This window comes from Myxine glutinosa, chromosome 1, assembly GCF_964187855.1.
Source record: "Myxine glutinosa chromosome 1, kmMyxGlut1.1, whole genome shotgun sequence".
In the NCBI taxonomy this organism is placed as follows: Eukaryota; Metazoa; Chordata; class Myxini; order Myxiniformes; family Myxinidae; genus Myxine; species Myxine glutinosa.
In genome coordinates this window covers 392,464,935-392,481,789 of record NC_136261.1, presented here as the reverse complement: position 1 = coordinate 392,481,789, position 16,855 = coordinate 392,464,935, and the positions used below count along the sequence as shown (strand labels likewise).

Here is a 16,855-nt window from a genome sequence, read left to right as displayed (position 1 = left end):
CATCAGGGAGAACTCTCCTTGCCCAATTTTTTAGGGTTTCTATGATGTGTCTCACATAGTATAACTGCGGACCATCAGGGAGAATTCCCGTTTCCCAATTTTTTAGGGTTTCTATGATGTGTCTCACATAGTATAACTGCGGACCATCAGGGAGAACTCTCCTTGCCCAATTTTTTAGGGTTTCTATGATGTGTCTCACATAGTATAACTGCGGACCATCAGGGAGAACTCCCCTTTCCCAATTTTCAGAAATTTGTGGGTCTCCAATGTATGACTTGTATTCTGGCTCATCAAGGTAGAACTTGTTCAGTGGGTTTTGTTTTGATAACTCACAACAAGTATCATCATGGTAAAACTCTTTTTCAGGATTTTGTGGATCTCCAAGGTATAACTCTTTGGCTGGGTCATCAAGGTAGAACTCGTTCTGGGGGTCTTGGTTGTTCAAAATGTCTTCAAACAAAAAAATAACTTCATCCCAAGTTGTGTTAAAAGCAGAATTTTCATTTCGTATCTCAGATACAATTTCCTGTGAAAGAAAATAACAATGTATTAATTTAATACAATATTTTTATTTGTATAAATCAAGCTCTATGAATATTAAAATAAACTTTGTTAACTCTTACACGAGTCTCATCTAAAAAAAAAAATTAAAATAAATAATTCAATAAATAATTAATTAAATTAATTAATAAATAAATAAACAAACTTACCTCCATTGATAAGAGGTTCGAGTCCAGTTCATCAATCTGAAGGTTGAGTTCTACACAGGTAGTAGGACTCCAAGGAATAGCAAAGTTATCCCATTCCATTTCGGCATAGTAGTCCATTCTCAAGTGAAGCAGAAAGCGTGTTTGAAAAAGCCTGTGTGGTCGGTGCCTTTTATAAGGACTGGGTGTGTCATTTCCTGTGGAAATTCCCTGGGCGTGTCTTAACTGGAAATGATGTGATGGAAATTCCCTGAAAATGATGTAATGTATTACCTGGAAATGATACAATGCTGAAGAGTTTATAAAGTGGGTGGGGCTTAGCAGAAGTGGGCGGAGCCTAACAAAAGTGGGAGGGGCATAGTAAAAAAGTGGGCGGGGCTTAACAAAAAGTGGGCGGGGCTTAGTATAAAGCTGGGCGTGGCTTAACAAAAGTGGGCGTGGCTTACCAAAAAGTGGACGGAGCTTAACAAAAAGTGGGCAGAGCCTACCAAAAAGTGTGTGGCACTGAAGGCGCTCAAACAAGAACATTGAGGGAGGTTTACCATTTTATCTTAGCTCAGTTAAAATATCTTAATAAAGAACCAAACTCAAACATCTTTTTTGTTAATATATTAGATGGTGAAGAGAGTGGCAAGAGAATTAAATTATTTCCCACGCATAAACAAATATTTGTAGGGTCGTTGTTTGAGTGGGCCAAAGATGATTCACCAGATGATATTAAGAGTAAAAGGTTAAAAGGTCCATAAGGTCAGAAGGATCACAGGTGTTTAAGTGGTCTAATGAATAAGGATAACATGTCAAAAGGTTAGAAGGTTCGTAAAGAACAGGGTGAGAGAAATATAGGTGTTTAGGGGCAATGAGGGAGGGGAAAAATTAATATGGAAGTGAATGGGTCAAAGATTAATCTGCCAGATGATATGTAGAAGAAGGATGATAGGTCTATAAGAGAAAACAAATATTTGTAGTGTTTGAGTGGTCTAATGAACAACATTAAGGATAGGTACTACAGACAAAAGGTTTATAAAGATGAGGGTGGGAGAAATAGAGGTGTTTATGATTTTTGAAAAAGACAAGGGGGTAAATGACATTAGATAGGGATTTCCCATGTTAAACGGAGGTGTCCCAGAAGCAACATTATTACACTACTAATGTGAACATCAATTTAAATATAAAAATGAAGTTAAAGATTGTTTAAAAGAAATCTTAAGGGCTAATGAAGCAGTCTTCTCAATCACCCTAATGCACCGCCCTATTTCACATGTCCAAGTACTGCTGCACCGTAGGTTAGTGGAAGTAACAAGGCGATTTGTGTTCAACAATGTTTAAGCATTTAATTCAATTTAAAGAAAATAAAGATTGGAAAATTCATTTTGAAAAATTTCTGGAATTTACCGACATTGCACAGAGTTTATCACATCACTCCAACACAATACATTAGTTATTTATTATCTAAATTATCTAAATATCACAGAATCAGCACCATCACAGGACATTTGGTCCATCTCTTCACTGCAACCTCCTCCCAGCACATGTATCAAAATAAGACATTGCTTATTAGACAGTTGGCTCCAAACCTTACGAGGAAGCTACTTTTCCAATGCCTTTTTTTGAAAATACCCCATTTGATGTGGCACACTGTTATAATGTTATATAGTGTCGGTGCTGCTGAAGCAGTTCCTTGGCAAGGGTCAGGCTGGGCAATGTGCCATCTCCATATCACCAACATTTAGCTAATCACAGCCATTATCTAGTCAGGTTGAGCCAATGACATGAGGGATCGATATCTGCAATATGAAAGCTGAAAGCTTTTTGTTTTTACTTATTTGGCGATAATTATTTTGATACTATATTATTTTGTTACCACATATGCTATTTTGTTTTCATATTTCATACCTGTCCCAAGTTCGGTAAAAAAAATAAAAATCCCTTCAACAAGTTATTGCGCTGGACAAATGGACAGACAACCCAAGAACATAATACCTGCATATCGGAACATAAAAAGGAACGGGAACTTTTGCACATGCTCACAAAATGTGGGGAGTTGTTGTTGTTGTTGTTGTTCTCCTCTTCCCTTTGTAAGGGGTGAGGTCCAACGGTACCAAGCCCCTGTGCTGCTTTGACTATGATACTCCTCCACTCCATCTTCAACCAACTCTCTGCACCCTCACTTTACTGAGATCTTTCTTCACACAATCCTCCCACCTGAGCCACAGTCGACCTCTCTTTTTTTTTTTTTTTTGTATACTGAATCGAGGCTCGTGAAAGAGCTGACAACCGCGAGGGAAAGACAGCACAGGGGGACCATGAGGGAAAGACAGCACAGGGGGACCGCGAGGGAAAGACAGTACAGGGGGACCGCGAGGGAAAGATAGCACAGGGGGACCGCGAGGGAAAGACAGCACAGGGGGACCGCGAGGGAAAGACAGCACAGGGGGACCGCGAGGGAAAGACAGCACAGGGGGACCACGAGGGAAAGACAGCACAGGGGGACCACGAGGGAAAGACAGCTCCTCCGACCTTATTTCCTCAACCCACTTTCTTTGCCATTCTTTCTTTCCCCATCCACACCAAATGTCGAGCCTATTTCAGCCGACATTTCACCAATGTCCCCGTTAAGCTCATGTACACACCAATCTCCTCCCTCAGTTCATCCATTCTCCTTTTATCCACCCTCTTCACTCCAGCAATCCTCCACTCAGTTGTTCTTGCAAATCTGCAGCTTCTGTTGTTGTTTCTCTGCAGTGCCACCATCTCCAGACCCAAAAGGCAGTCCGGTGGTACACACCATATCAGAACCTTCCCTTCAATCTCATTAAATTTTTTATGTCTGCCATTACTCTTTGAATCCTCTTCCACACATCTGCCTCTGACTTACCATCTCCAGTCACTGCCCCCCTCCAAACCCCCAGATACTCAAACCTATTCTCTGATCTCCTTCCCCTCCAACCTGATATTCATTTATTTTCTCTTCTGCCCAACCCACATCACCTCCGTCTTCTCCATGCTCATTTTCTGCCCATGTTTCAAAAATGCCTCCTTCCACTCACCCAGTACTTCCTGCATTGCCTGCCCACTCTCCACCACAACAGTAAGATCATCCTCACACAATATTCTCCGCATAATATCTTTCATGCTTACCTTCCTGCTTACCAGCTCCATCATCATGATGAACAGGAGTGGACAGAGAGGATGTCTCTGCCTCAAATTGATGCTCACATTGAACTCCAACATCCAAGGACCAACCAAAACTCTTGCCTTTGTTCCCTTGCACACCACTCCCGATCCCGCCCTTCACCAACCTAACTTCTGCATCTGTCACTCCCATCCATTTCAGTGTCGCCATCACCATCTCTCTCTCGAGACAGTGCAATAGGCCTTCTCCAGATCCTCAAGTCCCAATGCCATTTCACCTTGCATCTCCAACCTCCTCTCCACCAATGTCTCAGCATGAACATCCGTTCTGTCATTCCCTTTTGAACACCTGCTGCCCTTCTCAGATCTGCTTCTCCACACTCTTCCTTATACTCTCATCCAGAATCCTCTCCAGCACCTTCATAACATGACGAAGGAGTGTAATTCCCCTGTACTTCCCCAGATCTTGAAGACTCCCCATCCCCTTTCATATCAGAACAATGAACCCTATCCTTCACTCCTCTGGAATTGACCCATCTCTCATATGTACATTCAACAACCTCTTTGTTCACCTGACTCCAACTTCTCCAGCTGCAATTATAATTTGTGTACATGCCTCATCAACGCCGAGCTCCTTCCCTTTTTCCTCCTCTTCAATGCCGTCCGCACTTCCTCTTCTGTGATATCTGCTTTTCCCTCCACATAACTATGTAGTTCCAGCTCACTGTTGCTTCCTTCATGATTCAACAGCTTGGAAATATCCTTCACACACCTTCAATCGTGCACCCCTCTCTGTCACTGGCCTTCCACCTCTATCCTTCATCTCCGCCCCTCCCTTCATGTCTTTCCTATCCTCATTCCTGTCACGAGCCAATTTATGGATAATCTTCCTCCCACCATCATCTTCGAACTTGTTGTACACATCCTCTTTCATATCATTCCTCGCCTTATCCACATATTTTCTTGCTGCTTTCTTCTTCTGCCCATACAGGTGTAGCACCCCGCATCAGGCTATCTCCCTCTATCATTGATCTTCAATATCCTCATCCAAATCTCCTTCTTTTCACCAACTTCCAAACCCGATGTACCTGCTCTCAAATGTTGTACTTGTGTGCTTCCGTCTCTCTTCCCATCTTGACTCCTGCTCCTTTTGTCAAATGTTTTATGTGTCAGTTTGTCTTTTTGTGATCTATGTTAGCTCTTACACGAGCCTCGATCTTGTATACAAAAAACAAACAAAAATAAAAACTGCCTTCGCTACTTCCTCTGTCCACCATACCTGGTTTCTATCCCCCGACAATGCACCCTCTCCTACGTCCTTCCACGCAACACTTCTGCAATTCCCTTGCATGCCCCTGCATACTTCCACTCCTTCTCCAAACCTTCCGCTTCTTCGCTACGTTGCTCATACCTGGCCCTCACCCTCTCCTTGTACTCTTCGATTGTGGTCCACATAACCAACAAAACACACCATTTGCCTCGAAACCACCATCCATGCCATAACTATCCATCACTCCCATCGTCCCACTCTGACCACCTGCTTGCTGATCTCTCCCGAAACTTTTATTCCTACGCCATTACTCAATTCATCCCCACCCGGGTGCAACAGCATGTATCCTCCTACGAACCTCCTGGCCCTGTCCCCCATCTGGTCTTCTGCACACACACAACACTTCCAACCTCCTTCTCTGCATCATCTCCACCACCTCAACCCCTCTCACTCCCCCCCCCCCCCTCCAACCACATTATTTCACACATTCAAACGACGGAGCAGAACTTCGCTTCTGAATCTCTGCCCACCTGGCCGAACGAATTACCATGTTGATGAGTTTGGGACACTCAGAGGCAAATTTAAAAGATGAAATATGCATGTGTAGGAAAGGGAAAATGGGAAGGTGATTGGGGGATTGGAAGAGGGAGGAAAGAGGTTTTGGGATGGTGGAATTAAAGAGCGTAATCCATCTATGCGTGTGCCGTGCCTTGGATGTTCATTAAACTGGTGTCTCATTTGCTGCCATTAGTTGGTGGGCGTTATGCAGGGAAGTAATGCTGGATTATTGTGTGGATGCATCGTTTTACTCTATAATCGGAATACTGCATTTGAGTTCCAAAGGTTTTTGAGGAATATCCATTTGGAAAGTAGTTCCCTCTTCCAGATCAGCTTCACCTGCACACAAGTCCACTTTTTTTTTTGGGGATTCAAAGTCGAGGCTCGCGCAAGAGCAATACATAAAACACAAAGACAAACAGAAAACACATAAAACATGCAATCAAGGGAGTGCGAGGCAAGAGGGGGGGGGGGGGGAGAGAGAGGGAAACACAACAACAGAAGATAACAGGGACAGTGGGAGATCTGCAGAAGGGAAAGGGGTGTGGTGGGGGATGGGGAAGTGGGATGGGGAGTGGGAAACGGTATAAAGCACAGAGACATTACTCGGACTTTAAGGAAAGAAAAACGGAATTTGAAAAATGGTGGATTTGGGTTGTATTAACGGGGGTAGAAAAGATCAAGGTTTTGGATAAGAGAAGATAAGAGATGGTGGAAAAGAGAAGATAAGAGATGGTGTAAAAGAGAAGATAAGGGATGGTGGATAAGAGAAGATAATAGGTGGTGGATAAGAGAAGATAAGAGGTGGTGGATAAGAGAAGATAAGAGATGATGGATAAGAGAAGATAAGAGGTGGTGGATAAGAGAAGACACGACTTGGAGGATAAGAGACGATAAGAGATGGTGGAAAAGAGAAGATATGAGATGGTGGAAAAGAGAAGATACTTGTGGACAAAAGATGGTGGAGACGTGAAGACAAGAGACGGTGGAGAAGAGAAGATAAGACGTCGTGGATAAGAGAAGATAAGAGATGGTGGATAAGAGAAGATAAGAGATGGTGGATAAGAGAAGATAAGAGATGGTGGACAAGAGAAGATAAGGGGTTTTACCCAATACTGCACATAGATGGTCAATGTCCAAACTGCAGTTATTGAAATTTAGTTAATTACAACTCAAACCTTGATTTCGGTTTAAATAAACATTTCCGAATTAAATAATTCTTTTCTTTAGAAGAAAGACCAAATTATTGTTCGAAAAAAGCAATTTCCACATGGTGTTCATTTTATCGACCAATGGGTTGGAGTTTGTTTTCAAATGAAAATTTTCTTTTTTTTAACGTTCTCATTGTTCAACCAAATATTTCAAAGATATAAAGAATATAAAGATGACATATAAAGATATAAAGATAACAAGGAAATTATATGATGAATTTCACTGTTTAAACAAGGATAAGAGATTGATCAGCTGTCTCCGTGTGCAGCGCGCCTGTTCAAGAGAACTCAAAGTCCAAGAAAAACATGGCACGCAATCGCAAATCCCCACGCTTCATACCCAAAACAAATTTGAAAGATGGCAACAAGTTCCACCAGGAATGACCCAATATCAAATTTTGAGGGTTTCCTTTCCATTTTGACCTGTGATGCTAAATTCTGGGGCATGAACCGGGAGTCCACGAAAAAGGTGATACATTCCATGTGTCCTCTGATTGCATATGTAAGTTTACATTAAAAAAAAATTTTTTTGATGCGCCTCGAATGACATTTTTTGCTGTTCTACCTTTTGGTATTGGTATACTATTTTTACCCTCACCTGAGGAGAGGGTATTGCATTTGAGTCCGTTTGTTTGTCCATCTGTTTGTCTGTTTGTCCGCACAGAATAAATATGATTTTCTGTGCAACCATTGGTCCGATTGACAGGAAATTTTCACCATAGGTGTAACTCCACCTGTATAATTTTTCTATGGTAATCATGACGTCATATGTCACGTGGTTCGGCCGCCATCATGGAAAAAAATATATAAAACTTTGCACCTCGATATCTCCGAAAGGGCTCAACAGAAAAAATTGAGACATAGCTCATTCTGAAGAACTCTCCATGGGGAATCAAATATGTTAATGATGTCATTGGTGCCTCCATTATGACGTCATAATTCGAAAAGTACAAAACTTCATCCGATCAAGATGAAATGTCGAGCATAATCTAGGAATAAATTAGTGGAGAAAAAAAAATGATGTCATCAGTCACGTGGTTCAGCCACCATATTTGTTTTAACACAGCCTTAAAAACCACTGAAAATACATCCTGGTGAGGGTATGCAATCTCTGATTGCTCTTTCTTGTTGGTAATATACCCAGAGGGTGGGGTCAAAATGATATGAATCTTGCACGTTTTTGCCATGTGGTGATCATAACAACCAAGTTTGTGATTATTTACACTACCGTTCTGGAGGAGACAGCATGATTGACAGACGGACGGACCGACAGAGCTGATTACAAAATGACTTCGATGAAGCGTCTTCATATTTTTCAAAAAGCGTGGCGTGACAAGGATAAGCCTCCCATGGCTAAAGAGAGGTAACAAACTACTTCCTGCATGCAAATAACTTAAATGCACCATTTAACATGGAACACCTCGGAATTTAACGTAATTCCCAACAAAGAAAAAAAAACAGAGGCAATAGACCCCAATTTTTCAAATGCTGCGAGCAAACTTTGGTACATCACGGGTGATGAAGGTTGTGGTCAAGTTTCATCGAAATTGTTTGTGTCGTTCTAATGTGGGTGGATGGGGGGGGGGTCAAACCTGGACCCACTTTGACCCTGGTAGACCCTCTGAGATCTCGATTTTTTTTATGCCGTGAGAAAACTCGAGTTCCAACACACAAAATGTAATCTTAGCCAAGTTTGGTCACAATCCCATCAGCAGTTTCAGAGAAGAAGTTGCAAGTGTTCACGGACAAACTGACCACTCAACATCCCATAAGCTCCCCGGAAAAATGTTCCAGGTGAGCTAAAATTTACCTTATGCCCACATCAAAAATCCATTAATATTAGACAAGACAACGCTGCACCAAAAGAGATTATACAAGTTTCAAAAATACAAAAAAAAATGGCAGAAGATCAAGATATGTGTTGACATGTGATGTTGTGTATAAAAATATATATATATAAATATATCACACACCAGGCATGGGTCTTAAACCATCATTCTGAGAGCGAAGGCTGCAGACATCATTGAAACCGATTCCAGAGAAACCAGAAACGTTGTCCAGCTGCACATTTTGGAATCCGAATATCTTTTCACAGAAACTGGAAAGTTCCCGAATAACATTGTCCAAGTTGACGAAAATGCTTCCCAAAAGCGAAGAACCTGCAATCTGGACATGTTGTGGCTTCGAAAAAGAATTCATAAATTTACAGAAGTCAGCATACATCGCAAATTGAAATTTCTCTTTGGCGAGAGAGAGGAGTTCGGTCCGCAATGGATCTGACTCAGTACAAGCTCGAATAACCTTCTGATTCTCAATTCCAAGCATATCGATCACTGCTTGGGCTGTTTCTGCTCTCAGGCCTTGAGACTTGAGCCACACCAAGAAGCTCTCCATTTTACCGATGACCTGCCAGGGATACAATCAACACCTGTGTTAAACACAGAAAAGTTATACATGCTATTTTCCTGACTAAGTTTGGAATTTTTGTGAGTTATTTCCATTGACAATCAAATCAATTATTATCCAATAAATCCGGACATATGCATCCAGTTTGTTCACCCGTTGTGCCCCATTTTGTAAGTTTTCTTATCAATCAGCATCTCACGAATGTGAGTTTTTATATACAGAGACAAAAATAATCCCAGAGCAAACTAGGAGACCATTCGGCCCATTATGCTGCGCCACATCAACACCAGACCAATTTTATCCGCAAAAACGATAAAATTTCATTGGGAGAATGAGGGGATGAATGTGGATGAGATGATGTGGCACGGCCAGGGATTTCCCAAGCGCATCAAATACAAATGGAGAACTACCTTTATGTTCATTATTTAAATTTAAAAAAGAGAAAAAAGCAATATTCATATATGTGTACATACATGTATATATCATGGTTCTTGAAAGTATTGTGAAGGCGATTTGTGTAACACAATATTCAAGCATATAATTCAATTTAAATGAAGGTTTAAAGGTGTAAATCTTACTATAATTCACCAAATAACCATCTGTCCGTTCGAAGGTACTGCAAAAATGGCCGAACCGATCGGAACGATATTTTGGGTGGTTAATCCTGGGGCTCCTTGGAGTCAAATAGGTTGAAATTCCACAAATACCGTTGAGATTTTGATGAGAATTACGAACCTGCAGCGAATACGGAGGTGGACAGATGATGGCAATGCACGGGTTTGACAACATCCCAATACAACAGTCATTCATTTGTAATGTTAAATCATTAAATGTTAATCGTCTTAATCGTTTTGTTAAAGGATAAGCCTCCCGTGGCTAAAGGCATGATTGGAATTGAGTGAATACAGGTACGATTTTGAATTCGTAATTGTGCTCACCCAACCGTACGGAACTTCACATCAGGATTTAAATATTTGTTTGTCACAAATGTTGTTGAAAGTTTATTTTTCTTATTAATGCTATATAATTTGTGATCGGAGTTATGCTGTTTGGAATGAAAAAAGAGATATCGAGTTCAAGTGAATGACGAAATGCAGCGACAATTTTACGTTCTAAACGTGAAATTCGCGGATCGCCATATACAGATTCGCCACAGACCCACGATCGATGTTTCTACATGTGAACGTACCCGTTTGTTTGCGAATGGGCACGTTTTTCATGGAAGTCCTTCATGAACTTGCTGTCCATGTCTGACGTGTGACTGAAGGTGCCACAGGAATGTGGAATTTATTGATTTCATGCTTTCGCATTCGCCGTTTCTGCATTGTCTGTTTGCTTATGGCCGCCCACCCGTGCTGAGCACGGGTGCCTCACTAGTTTAAGAAATTCAAGGCTTACCACCATTTATCCACCGGCTATTGCACCACCTTATCATTCTAACACCGAGGTTCCCAACCTGGGGCCCATGGCCCCCTGGAGGGGGGGGGCATGGTGTATTTCTCCGGGGGCCACGGGGTAATTTTAACCATACTAAAAATTAAATATTGTTTTGGGGTTTTTTTGACATTGTTTTGACTTTGATATTGTTATGTTTTTTTCCGATTGCAGATTTGACGTTGTGGCTTCTGGGAGGAAAAAAAAGAAAGTATCTTGACGAATACATAAAGCTTGGATTCACGTCCATTACCATGTCTGGCCAAGAGAAACCACAATGTGTGCTGTGTCACAAGGTTTTGAGTACTGAATCCATGAAGCCATCCAAGTTGAAGTTGCACCTCGAGACGAATCACGCACAACATGCAAAGCAGGATCCCGAATTTTTCAAGCGGCATGACAGAAATTTAAAGCGACAGAAGTTGGATGAGGGAGGAGCTTTTCAACAACAAAATGTTGCAACTGTCCAGGCTTCTTCTGAAGTTTCTTTTGAAATTGCAAAGAAGAAAAAACCCCACTCGATTGGGGAGACACTCATCAAGCCTTGTACCCTCCTCATTGTCGAACGGGTTCTCGGCAAGTCAGAGGCTCGCAAAGTTGAACAGGTGTCTTTATCGAATAATACAATGCAGCGTCGTATCCATGACATGTCGGAAAATGTGAAACAACAGATCATCAATGAGATTAAGGCGGCGCCTTTCGACTTGTATTCTTTTCAATTTGATGAATTGACCGATGTTAGTTCCTGCTCACAGCTACTGGCATTCGTTCGCTATGTCAAGGGAGATGATATCAAGAAAGAATTATTGTTCTGCAGTGCCCTGGAAACAACGACAAAAGCTAACGACGTCATGGAAAAAATGAAGTTGTTCTTCGATGCAGGGGGAATTCAGTGGGAGAATGTATGTGGTGTCTGAATTTGCTACTGCCATGCTTGGTTCCAAATCCGGATTCCAAGAAAAAGTGAAGATGCTGGCACCACAAGCGAAAGGAACCCAATGTATGATCACAAGGGGCATTCTTAGGAAAAATGCCAGGGGCACAGAAAAGGCCCCTCTGTGTGGTATGTGCCATGTGGCAAACGATAGAAAAGGCCTCTTTATATGGTACGTGCCATGTGGCAAGCTATACAAAAGGCCCCTTTATATTGTATGTGCCATGTGGCAAACTATAGAAAAGGCCCCTCTATATGGTATGTGCCATGTGGCAAACAATACAAAAGGCCCCTTTATATGGTGTGTGCCACCTTATAGCAAACTAGAGAAAAGGCGCCTTTATATGGTGTGTGCCATGGGGCAAACAATACATAAGGCCCCTATATATGGTATGCACCACCGTATGGCAAACTATACAAAAGGCCCCTTTATATGGTGTGTGCCACCTTATAGCAAACTATAGAAAAGGCACCTTTATATTGTATGTGCCATGTGGCAAACTATAGAAAAGGCCCCTCTATATGGTATGTGCCATGTGGCAAACAATACAAAAGGCCCCTTTATATGGTGTGTGCCACCTTATAAGAAACTATAGAAAAGGCGCCTTTATATGGTGTGTGCCATGTGGCAAACTATAGAAAAGGCCCCTCTATATGGTATGTGCCACCGTGTGGCAAACGATACAAAAGGCCCCTTTATATGGTGTGTGCCACCTTATAGCAAACTATTGAAAAGGCACCTTTATATGGTGTGTGCCATGTGGCAAACAGTAGAAAAGGCCCCTTTATATGGTGTGTGCCATGTGGCAAACAATAGAAGAGGCCCCTTTGTATGGTGTGTGCCATGTGGGAAACTAGAGAAAAGGCCCCTTTATATGGTATGTGCCATGTGACAAACCAAAGAAAAGGCCCTTTTATATGGTGTGTGCCATGTGGCAAACAATCGAATAGGCCCCTTGATATGGTGTGTGCCATGTGGCAAACAAGAGAAAAGGCCCCTTTATATGGTATGTGCCATGTGAGAAACCATAGAAAAGGCCCTTTTATATGGTGTGTGCCATGTGGCAAACAATCGAATAGGCCCCTTGATATGGTGTGTGCCATGTGGCAAACTAGAGAAAAGGCCCCTTTAGATGGTATGTGCCATGTGGGAAACAATAGAAACGGCCCCTTTATATGGTGTGTGCCATGTGACAAATAATAGATAAGACCCCTTTATATTGTGTGTGCCATGTGACAAATAATAGAAAAGACCCCTTTATACAGTGTGTGCCATGTGGCAAATAATAGAAAAGGCCCCTTTATATGGTGTGTGCCATGTGGCAGATAATAGAAAAGGCCCCTTTATATGGTGTGTGCCATGTGACAAACCAAAGAAAAGGCCCTTTTATATGGTGTGCGCCATGTGGCAAACAATTGAATAGGCCCCTTGATATGGAGTGTACCATGTGGCAAGCAAGAGAAAAGGCCCCTTTATGTGGTATGTGCCATGTGAGAAACCATAGAAAAGGCCCTTTTATATGGTGTGTGCCATGTGGCAAACAATCGAATAGGCCCCGTTATATGGTGTGTGCCATGTGGCAAACTAGAGAAAAGGCCCCTTTATATGGTATGTGCCATGTGACAAACCATAGAAAAGGCCCTTTATATGGTGTGTGCCATGTGGCAAACAATCGCATAGGCCCCTTGATATGGTGTGTGCCATGTGGGAAACAATAGAAACGGCCCCTTTATATGGTGTGTGCCATGTGACAAATAATTATAGAAAAGGCCCCTTTATATGGTGTGTGCCATGTGACAAACAATAGAAAAGGTCCCTTTATATGGTGTGTGCCATGTGACAAACAATAGAAAAGGCTCCTTTATATGGTGTGTTCCATGTGACAAATAATAGAAAAGGCCCCTTTATATGGTGTGTGCTTTGTGACGAACTATAGAAAAGGCCCCTTTATATGGTGTGTGCCATGTGGCAAACAATAGAAGAGGCCCCTTTATATGGTGTGTGCCATGTGGGAAACTAGAGAAAAGGCCCCTTTATATGGTATGTACCATGTGACAAACCAAAGAAAAGGCCCTTTTATATGGTGTGTGCCATGTGGCAAACAATCGAATAGGCCCCTTGATATGGTGTGTGCCATGTGGGAAACAATAGAAAAGGCCCCTGTATATGGTGTGTGCCATGTGGCAAACAATTGAAAAGGCCCTTTTATATGGTGTGTGCCATGTGGCAAACAATAGAAAAGGCCCTTTTATATGGTGTGTGCCATGTGGCAAACGATAGAAACGGCCCCTTTATATGGTGTGTGCCATGTGGCAAACGATAGAAAAGGCCCTTTATATGGTGTGTGCCATGTGGCAAACAATAGAAAAGGCCCTTTTATATGGTGTGTGCCATGTGGCAAACTAGAGAAAAGGCCCCTTTATATGGTATGTGCCATGTGACAAACCATAGAAAAGGCCCTTTATATGGTGTGTGCCATGTGGCAAACAATCGAATAGGCCCCTTGATATGGTGTGTGCCATGCGACAAACCATAGAAAAGGCCCCTTTATATGGTGTGTGACATGTGGCAAACTAGAGAAAAGGCCCCTTTATATGGTATGTGCCATGTGACAAACCATAGAAAAGGCCCTTTTATATGGTGTGCACCAAGTGGCAAACAATCGAATAGGCCCCTTGATATGGTGTGTGCCATGTGGCAAACAATCGAATGGGCAACTTGATATGGTGTGTGCCATGTGGCAAACCATAGAAAAGGCCCTATTATGTGGTGTGTGCCATGTGGCAAACAATCGAATAGGCCCCTTGATATGGTGTGTGCCATGTGGCAAACAATATAAACGGCCCCTTTATATGGTGTGTGCCATGTGACAAATAATTATAGAAAAGGCCCCTTTATATGGTGTGTGCCATGTGACAAACCATAGAAAAGGCCCTTTTATATGGTGTGCGCCATGTGGCAAACAATCGAATAGGCCCCTTGATATGGTGTGTGCCATGTGGGAAACAATAGAAAAGGCCCCTTTATATGGTGTGTGCCATGTGGCAAACAATTGAAAAGGCCCTTTTATATGGTGTGTGCCATATGGCAAACAATAGAAAAGGCCCCTTTATATGGTGTGTGCCATGTGGCAAACGATAGAAAAGGCCCTTTATATGGTGTGTGCCATGTGGCAAACAATAGAAAAGGCCCTTTTATATGGTGTGTGCCATGTGGCAAACTAGAGAAAAGGCCCCTTTATATGGTATGTGACATGTGACAAACGATAGAAAAGGCCCTTTATATGGTGTGTGCCATGTGGCAAACAATCGAATAGGCCCCTTGATATGGTGTGTGCCATGTGACAAACCATAGAAAGGCCCATTTATATGGTGTGTGACATGTGGCAAACTAGAGAAAAGGCCCCTTTATATGGTATGTGCCATGTGAAAAACCATAGAAAAGGCCCTTTTATATGGTGTGTGCCATGTGGCAAACGATAGAAACGGCCCCTTTATATGGTGTGTGCCATGTGGCAAACGATAGAAAAGGCCCTTTATATGGTGTGTGCCATGTGGCAAACAATAGAAAAGGCCCTTTTATATGGTGTGTGCCATGTGGCAAACTAGAGAAAAGGCCCCTTTATATGGTATGTGCCATGTGACAAACGATAGAAAAGGCCCTTTATATGGTGTGTGCCATGTGGCAAACAATCGAATAGGCCCCTTGATATGGTGTGTGCCATGTGACAAACCATAGAAAAGGCCCCTTTATATGGTGTGTGCCATGTGACAAACAATAGAAAAGGTCCCTTTATATGGTGTGTGCCATGTGATTAACTACAGAAAAGGCCCCTTTATATGGTGTGTGCCATGTGACAAACAATAGAAAAGCCCCCTTTATATGGTGTGTTCCATGTGACAAATAATAGAAAAGGCCCCTTTATATGGAGTGTGCCATGTGACGAACTATAGAAAAGGCCCCTTTATATAGTGTGTGCCATGTGACAAACAATAGAAAAGGCCCCTTTATATGGTGTGTGCCATGTGGCAAATAATAGAAAAGACCCCTTTATATGGTGTGTGCCATGTGGCAAACAATAGAAAAGGCCCCTTTATATGGTGTGTGCCATGTGGCAAACAGTAGAAAAGGCCCCTTTATATGGTGTGTGCCATGTGGCAAACAATAGAAGAGGCCCCTTTGTATGGTGTGTGCCATGTGGGAAACTAGAGAAAAGGCCCCTTTATATGGCATGTGCCATGTGAGAAACCAAAGCAAAGGCCCTTTTATATGGTGTGCGCCATGTGGCAAACAATCGAATAGGCCCCTTGATATGGTGTGTGCCATGTGGCAAACAAGAGAAAAGGCCCCTTTATATGGTATGTGCCATGTGAGAAACCATAGAAAAGGCCCTTTTATATGGTGTGTGCCATGTGGCAAACAATCGAATAGACCCCTTGATATGGTGTGTGCCATGTGGCAAACTAGAGAAAAGGCCCCTTTATATGGAATGTGCCATGTGACAAACCATAGAAAAGGCCCTTTTATATGGTGTGTGCCATGTGGCAAACAATCGAATAGGCCCCTTGATATGGTGTGTTTCATGTGACAAATAATAGATAAGACCCCTTTATATGGTGTGTGCCATTTTTTAATTTTTTAATTTATTTATTATTATTATTTTTTTGTATACAAGATCGAGGCTCGTGAAAGAGCGAACATTAATCACACAGAAAGACAAACCGACACATAAAACATATAACATCGGGAGCGGTAGACAAGATGGGGAGAGAGGGGGAAGGACACAAACACAACATTTGAGAGCAGGGACCGAGAAACATGGAGACATCGAGAGATCTGAGAGAGGGCGAGGGCTTTGGGGGGGGGCATGGGAAGGGGGCGGTGGGAGAGGTATAAAACATATGGACACTGCCAGGACTTCCAGGAAAGAAGTTGGAATTTCAAACAAGGTGGATCTGGGGTGAATTAGCGGGGGTAGAAAAGATCAAGGTTTTGGATGGGGGAAGATAAGAGATGGTGGTGAACAGCTGTTTTAAAGACCTGGAGGGAGGAGTGGGATTGAAGAGAGTGAGGGAGTTTATTCCAGAGGAGGGAGAAAAGAGGAATGAAGGAGTGAAGGTGAGCAGAGAGTCTTGATTTTGGCAGTTTAACCAGAAGAGGGTTGCAGGCAGATCTTGTGCGACCTGTAGGAATATTTGGGGG

General features: G+C 42.4%; 1 protein-coding gene across 7 annotated transcripts in view; it reads right to left on the bottom strand.

The window, feature by feature from the left end:
- LOC144889576 (uncharacterized) overlaps positions 1–16,855 on the bottom strand; it is a 135,688-nt gene that overhangs the window by 18,853 nt on the left and 99,980 nt on the right. For all 7 annotated transcript variants that reach the window (XM_078770308.1, XM_078770310.1, XM_078770312.1 and 4 more), the window contains one exon: positions 8,852–9,284. In XM_078770308.1, the coding sequence (XP_078626434.1) occupies positions 8,852–9,272 (421 nt within the window). In that variant the 5' untranslated portion in view covers positions 9,273–9,284. The remainder of the gene's footprint in view (positions 1–8,851; positions 9,285–16,855) is intronic.